The sequence below is a fragment of the Perkinsus marinus genome (assembly GCF_000006405.1).
Source record: "Perkinsus marinus ATCC 50983 genomic scaffold scf_1104296960410, whole genome shotgun sequence".
Lineage (NCBI taxonomy): Eukaryota > Perkinsozoa > Perkinsida > Perkinsidae > Perkinsus > Perkinsus marinus.
The window spans coordinates 66449-73283 of NW_003206160.1; the positions used below are offsets into that span (position 1 = coordinate 66449).

The 6835-nt window shown below is 53.0% G+C and overlaps 4 protein-coding genes across 4 annotated transcripts in view; 3 read left to right on the plus strand and 1 right to left on the minus strand.

The window, feature by feature from the left end:
• Nucleotides 1-30: 30 nt before the first annotated feature.
• On the minus strand, nt 31-240 carry Pmar_PMAR019643 (hypothetical protein; the record flags this gene model as incomplete). The annotated part of the gene is made up of 1 exon (XM_002772747.1): nt 31-240. One exon carries the CDS (start codon nt 238-240, stop codon nt 31-33), a length of 210 nt encoding a protein of 69 aa, XP_002772793.1.
• An 807-nt stretch (nt 241-1047) lies between these two features.
• Pmar_PMAR019644 (thioredoxin, putative) lies at nt 1048-1761 on the plus strand. The gene is made up of 5 exons (XM_002772748.1): nt 1048-1154; nt 1204-1270; nt 1318-1392; nt 1437-1601; nt 1650-1761. Exons 1-5 carry the CDS (start codon nt 1063-1065, stop codon nt 1740-1742), a joined length of 492 nt encoding a protein of 163 aa, XP_002772794.1. The 5' UTR covers nt 1048-1062; the 3' UTR covers nt 1743-1761.
• A 612-nt stretch (nt 1762-2373) lies between these two features.
• Nucleotides 2374-5227, plus strand: Pmar_PMAR019645 (merozoite surface protein-3, putative; the record flags this gene model as incomplete). Its single annotated transcript, XM_002772749.1, has 13 exons — nt 2374-2929; nt 2980-3089; nt 3140-3232; nt 3276-3350; nt 3394-3519; nt 3602-3709; nt 3753-3836; nt 3886-4017; nt 4063-4158; nt 4207-4344; nt 4388-4773; nt 4822-4914; nt 5074-5227. 13 exons carry the CDS (start codon nt 2374-2376, stop codon nt 5225-5227), a joined length of 2151 nt encoding a protein of 716 aa, XP_002772795.1.
• Nucleotides 5228-6772: 1545 nt separating this feature from the next.
• The window catches only part of Pmar_PMAR019646 (hypothetical protein), a gene marked incomplete at both ends in the record, with an annotated part of 1219 nt that continues 1156 nt past the window's right edge, over nt 6773-6835 (plus strand). The window contains one exon of the mRNA XM_002772750.1: nt 6773-6835. This exon is cut by the window's right edge and continues 4 nt beyond it. Within this exon, the coding sequence (XP_002772796.1) occupies nt 6773-6835 (63 nt within the window).

Here is a 6835-nt window from a genome sequence, read left to right on the forward strand (position 1 = left end):
CACTCGAGCCAAGGATTACCAACATACCAGTCAGCTGGAATGGACGCCTGTGCGTCGGTAAAAGCCGCTTAGGTGCAAGGGCTCACTGGACTTGGACTCAGCAATATCGGCGGGTACCTCGCCACTCGGGTTACCAGCAGGCCTAGCGCGCTTAGAGCCTTCCAAAGGCTCGTGACCTTCACGGACGCGCTTCATCATCACGGCAAAGGCAGATTGAGCAGAGCTGGATGAGGAGGACATTTCGCAAGTTTACAATGGAGTACTTTAAGTCTCAATGAACACGCACGCATGTACATTGCGCAATCTACACGCATGCGCAGTAACATTTTTTAATAAATGGTAATTTCGGAGTGAAACTTTCCAAAACGAAAAAATAAAAGAATTTAGTAGGACCCTCTGTGGTCTTAGCTCGCCCCTATCCTGCCCCCCCTGGCGCACAGGACGAGATACGCCACTGGAGAGGTGTTGGATGTTGATCTAGATGAGACTCGACCGTTTTCTAGGCACTGGCAGGTAGCCCGCTATGGCTCAGGTGAATTTTCTCTAGGGCACATACTTTGCAGGAACAATGATTCGTGTTTTGGGTCGTAGTGGATTGCCTATCAGCTGGCCCTGGGTCAGCCTATTCGACAGGGAATGGGAGCACCCACTACCGATGTAAAGATGATGAACCTTAACTGCGCTATATCCATGACCATCGGTGTGTTACTGGCATCCATACGTGGGCGCCTGCTTATGCAACGAGTCGAGTTAAAGTATGTTTAAAATCTGCCATGACCGATACGTGCTGTCTTCCTAGCAATTCGACGATGACATCCCATCACCTTGGTGGATTATAAAGCTAGATGTCATCCACGGGCAGTTTTGGGGCATTTTCGACTATCTACTGTGTCACAGCGTATCGATCTTAGCCGGAGTGCAGGATGAGTCGAATCATACGACTGATCATGCACTCGAGCCATGGTCGTTGACGTTAGACTCGAATGGTATAGATCGTCCTGCAATAATTGATAACCACCAACGTAGAGTTTCCTCCTCGTGCTTGTTCTATCATCACCGTTGATGTCTGCCCTTATCGGAAAGACTCTGCTCACACAAGACGGCACCAAAGTGAAGGCTGATGATGTGCTCGCTGGGAAAGAGAAGATTGCCTTGTACACCGTGCGTTGTTGTCAGTGGGATTCTCAGTGGTCTGAGGTTCAGGTACTTCTCGGCTCACTGGTGCCCCCCTTGTCGCAAGTTCACTCCCATACTAAAGGAGTTCTACGAGGTTTGTGGCCCTTGTAGTTCGGCAGCCCCAAAAGGGCATTATGTTAGGAAGTGAAGGAAGAGGACGGCGAGGACAAGTTGGAGATCATATTTATATCTAGTGACAACTCCGAGGAGGAACAGGTAGGCGGCCAACACTATGCTGGTATCTTCTTCATAGTGCGCAGGTGGAGTACCACAAGGAGGACCATGGGGACTGGCTGAGAGTGCCATACAGTGATGTTGAGACCAGAGATGCTCTTAAGAAGGAGTTTGGTGTGTGTGCGGGGATCGAGAAGGAGAATCTGGGCATCATCAATGACGACCATAAATCAGGCATACCCTGCCTTCTTGTGGGAGGACACGTCCGAGTTGCTGTTGTTGACGGTGATTGGACTCAGGTATTGGACGAGGACAAGCGGAGTGTGAAGGTCTTCGATGGCGTGAATGACGTCAAGACGATGGGCCCAGTAGCCGTCGATATGAAGTGGTGATAACACCTCCTTTGCAGTTGCATGTAGCCGGTTTAATACCACCAGGCTAGTTACTATGTGTTGTTGTTGTTGTCATAGGGGGAGTAGCATGAGTAGTAGTTGCCACACATGGTCCTCATGTATAATGTCATTTGAGTTATCGGTCTCCACCTCCTCGTTCACGGTCTCATCATCAACAGCAGCAGGAGGAGCTCTGCCGCGTGTGGTAGCTGCCGTACCAAAGGAGTGTGAGGGCATACGAGTCGATGGAGATAAGATCCATTATAGAGGCCTGAGGTACATGAGGCACAGTCGGCTCTCTCAATAGATTCGGGTCTTGGGGTATGAATGAGCTCCGGTCGGCGGCTTGTCTCGCTGTTGTCGTTTGCCGCACCACGTCTGTGGCAGTTACCCCTTCCATGGAGTCATCGAGGATCCCGAGACGTCCTCTCCTGGAGACCTCTATGAGCGGACATTCGCAGACCTGGTCACAGCAGCAGCTGGGGCTAGACGAGGGGCCCTACTCCTTGTCATCGGCTCTACCACACTTGGAAGGAGACTATTGGACCAACTTGGGGCGCAGGCCCTCGAACAGAGCAGGTCGACGCAGGTCTCAGTAGAAGTATACGAGACGGCTCGAGATGGAACCACGATGGGCCAGCTTGTCGAGAAGACCATCTGTGAGAGCCCCGAAGACGTCCTCACGTGCATGTCCCTGGGACGGAGCTTGATGTCGTCGCCGTACAGCGACCTCTGTAGCGTCATCACATTCCACGGCGGTTCAGCTACGGTCATCAATTCATCGTGTCAATCTCTCGGCTCTTTCATATTCCCTTCCTTGATCCGTACCATACCTTCCATAACTCACACCTGCTTGCTCCTATGCTTGCCTACCATCGTGTCACACCCCGAAGGGCTCGAGAGAGATCTAAAAAGAGCACTGGCCCTGGTCGGGAGACGGCCGTTGGATGCCGATCAGGAGCTGGAGGCTCTTATAGTCGCCTGGGAGACCAAATATGGTCTGGACCGGGGTGAGCAGGCTGGCAGAGTTGGAAGGCTGCGAGCTGTTGAGGAGAAGCTCAGTGATGAAATTGATGAGATAACGGAGCAGTGTGAGAGGCACCGTAGGAGGGTCAGCGTCCTTAGCGACCGACTCAGCGAGGTAGCACAGTTCGGTGTGCTCTCTGGTGGGAGGGACAAGGATGAAGGTGAGCACTGCCTGAGTCCTGCTGGAGATTCGGTAGGCTTCCAACTGCAGTCACAAGGCAGGAGTTGGCCGAGAGCCGACAGGCCCGCAAGGAGTTGGCGGCGAAGTTGGACGAGCTGGAGGGGGTCAAGACCGAGATAGAGGCTGACAGGGACCGTCTGGTATCGAGCAGGCCTGTCTCTGGTCCCTCAGTGAGAGTTAGTTATGTCAGGCGGTTGAGGCAGGGGCGCAGAGACGTGCCAGTGACAAGCTGAGGGAGGAAGTCACCAAGTATCGACGTTCCTTGGAAGCCATGCAGCAGCAAGTCGGTGGTCCAAGCCGTGCCCTCCCATAAAGAGTGCTTTCAGATGGCCATGGACACAGGGGCTCGAGCAGCTGAGGAGACTAAGCTCATAGAGGAGCTCGAGAAGGCGAGGGGACAGGTAGGTCAATGCCTCCTCACCTTCCCGACGGTCAGAGTATCAGACTGCCAAGGCCGAGTCAGCCCTAGAGGAGGCCGAAAAAGCGCATCGCTCCGCTGTAGACCAAGCCGAGGCCCTCAAAGTAGATCTAAGCACCAGTAGAGGGCGCGTGATGGACCTCGAGAGCCAGGTGAGAGCTTTTACGAACGATACGCTAGTTTCTACTCTCTGCTACTATTTCGTCGCCAAGCTATGAGACTCTTCCTTCTCAGCTATCAAAACAGTCCTGTAGCTTCCAGAAGACCATCGAGGATATTCGCCGAGAGCACGAGCTGGTCAGGACTGAACTAGAGGCTGAGATCCAGTTGTTGAGGCGTGAGGTAAGCTGCTGCGTCCCGGCACAAGGGACACATGTTCATACAGGTAGATGAACACAACAGGAGCTTAGTAGCAGCTGCGGACAAGGCAAGTCAGCTGGAGGGCACGGTCCGAAAGCTACGAGAGGAGGTGTTGGGATGATCAGCTGCTCCTTCGAGTGGCCGAGTGGTGGTGTCAGGGCTCCAATATAGTGGAGGAAAACAACCAGTATCGCCTCCGAGTGGACGGGCTTGTCCAGCGAGTTGCCGAGCTCACTCAGCTCTGGCAGGAATCGGAGGCCTTAAGGGAGGATGAAGGCCAGCGGTTGAGGGTGAGGGGGGCAGGGGACTAGCAAAGGGCCATGCAGTTCGGTCAGGCCGCGCTGAGGTTAGCGGATGAGAAGTCCCACGACCTTGACGTGGTCACTGCTGAGGTCATAGCCCTTCGTAGTGAGAAGAACTCTCTTGTGGAGGTAGTGGGCATCAGTGACACCCTGTTTTGGCTCTCTGCTGACCTCTAGGAGCTCTCACGCTTGCATACTGCGGAGGAGGCCTCAGGGGATGCTGACTTGTCGTCTAAGGAGGACCTGGCTCTAGCAAGGACGGATGGGATACCAATGACGAGTCTATCGTGGGCTAGTCGAGATATCACTATGGAGGTGGGGGTAGTGCCCACCAACAGTTGAGGACCATCACGCTCAGCTCGAAGAGGCTCACCATAGGATGAAGGCGGAGATCGTCGAGTTGACTGAGGCGCTAGCAGTCGCTGAAAGGGCGGCTCTCGAGGCGCAAGAACAACAGGCCTTGACCTGTCGACTGCCCTTGGTGCAGCGAGAGTTGCTGGATAGAAGGACTAATTGGTGCCAGACGGACATTGCTGGCTGCAAGCTGAGGCTGCCGGAGCCCTCCAAGAGCTTCGATGATTTCATCAGCCAACAGGTCCGGGTTCTGCACTTAGCCTTCCTGCTCTATCTAATGCAGGTTGTCGCTGCAGCGAGTTGCGTAGAGAAAGAGCTCCTAGGTAGGATCCACTTCCTCGAGACTGCTTCTGAACGGGCCCACATGAGTAGCGAGGACTATAAGGAGAGGTGACTGCATGTATTGTGCGAGGCGTGAGTGGACGCGCTGAGTCTCAGGGCTCGTCGTGCTGAAGCATCTCGAGTGGAGCTCCTGGGGAACTTACTGGAAGCGGATGAGAAGGCAGGGCAGCTGCAACGAGAGATGGAGGAGTAAGGCCTCACCTACTGGCGCGGAAGGGGGGTCCTCATTATCTATTTAATGCACCATGCGTGATTCGTTTGACCTAGCCTTCCTGTTGATCGCTGTTCGAATTCGCCCCATTTGAAACTGGACATGATTGTCGAATACTTTACTGGGTGAGTGTTCAGGAGTGTATATAAGTTGGCTCTGGTCGAGGGGGATAACAAGAAGCTCCGCGATGAAGTGTTCGCTGTTATCGAACGTCTGAAGACTACTGAGGAGCTTCACAAAGAGGAACTAGCGTGTGGCGCCGAGCAGATGGTGCGTCCTCCTACTGGATAGAAGTCGCCCAGGTACTTGACTGAACACGACTCTAAGGCATTGAGGGGCATCATTGCATCAAGAGAAGGCCGACTACTAGAAATGGAAACTACTCGGCTAGAGGCAGCAGCGTGGGAATACTACCTGTCGACCTCAAAGTTGAACTAGGGCTTTTATTACTCAGTAACGCTGCTGCTGTTCGTGAGAGAGATACAGTGGTGGGAGTACTACGAGAGGAATGCGACAGGCTGAAGGGCGAAGTACAGGATTTACGCTCTGATAATATGTAGCTACTCTCGAGTGCTTCTCCGAGATGAGTTCCGGCAGATCCTTGACCGCTCAGCTCGAGAAAGTCTCCAGCAGTTTGCATCGTTCGGAGCACGAGAGCAGACAGAACTTGTAAGGGCTCGTCGCTGATATTCATCTATGAATCTGTCGTTCAAGACAGTACATGTGATAACCGTTCATTGCGATCTACTGACAGTAGCCTACTGTGTGTATTATCCGGACCTCAGGAAGTAGGATGAGGTATTGCCCGGAATTTGCTTCCTCAGGACTCAGCAAATAACTGGCTACGAAGAGGTTATCGCCTCGTTGAAAGCTCGCTGTGACGACCTGCAGAAGTGGGGGGAGAATCTACGTTTGTCAACGTAACGGTCTTCTACGTAGGGGCTCTGATGAGCGTATACGAGGAGAAGTGAGTAGCATGCAAGATGAGCTGGCTTCGATGAGACAAGAGTTGTTGGAGTCCTCAAGGCTGTTGGCTGAGCAAATCTCCCGGAGGTGGGCGTTGAGCTGATCCAATGTGATGGTGACACGGTCGTCTCTAGCGCTTTGCTAACGGGTGGCTATGAAGTCGTCATTGCTGAACTGAGGGCCCGCTGTGGAGAGCTGGAGGGCCTAGTGGAGAGGTAAGCAACAGGCAAGGGGTATTCACTAGAAATAGCCCCATCGTGCTGCCCATGTTTGTTCCTTGAAGTTTCGCTTCGTTTGATTTTACATTGGAGTGGTATGGAGATCGAATAAATATCTCGTTCCAACGCTATTATGTTTCCCATAAGGTTGACTGACAGCAGTATAGTCGGTTGATCTTCCATGTTTTCTATACAGGGTGCAAGCGGCACGTTCCGAGGAACTTCGAGGAGCTCCCAACGATAGTAGGATTTCCGGGGTCGCTGACTCCAACAAGGCTGAGATGATTAAAGAGCCAGAGATGATTAAAGAGCCAGAGATGCTCCGTGAGGGAACGACGAACATGTGGGTGTTCACATTTCTAGAGACGACGAATCTCTGTGTGCGAAAGCACGCCCCCGTAGCGCAAGCTTTAGAGCTACCGCAACACGTGCTGTGGAGGACGGCAAAGCGACGTCGCTAGTTCAATCCCCGGTCGGGTCGTCGATCCTGGAAAGCGTCATTGAAGAGATCACACCATGCGGGTGGTATACCTCATCTGGCGATCCCTACGGCTTCCCTCTTCGATGCTCATATCAAGCACATACACGAGATCTACTGAGGGTGTTTGATTTCTGGACTGTTTTCAGCCCCATTTCATCAGCTAAAGAATCGATGGCTCTCGTTGAGTTGCAGACCCAACGAGCCGAAGGGCTGTCTATGGCGTTGGAGGATATC

Excerpts from the sequence above, each read along its gene's own strand:
- Pmar_PMAR019644 (XM_002772748.1), top strand. The coding sequence starts at position 1,063 with ATGTCTGCCCTTATCGGAAAGACTCTGCTCACACAAGACGGCACCAAA. Across the intron at positions 1,155-1,203 it reads GGGAAAGAGAAGATTGCCTT|GTACTTCTCGGCTCACTGGT; the intron begins GTACACCGTGCG and ends TCTGAGGTTCAG. Across the intron at positions 1,271-1,317 it reads TACTAAAGGAGTTCTACGAG|GAAGTGAAGGAAGAGGACGG; the intron begins GTTTGTGGCCCT and ends GCATTATGTTAG.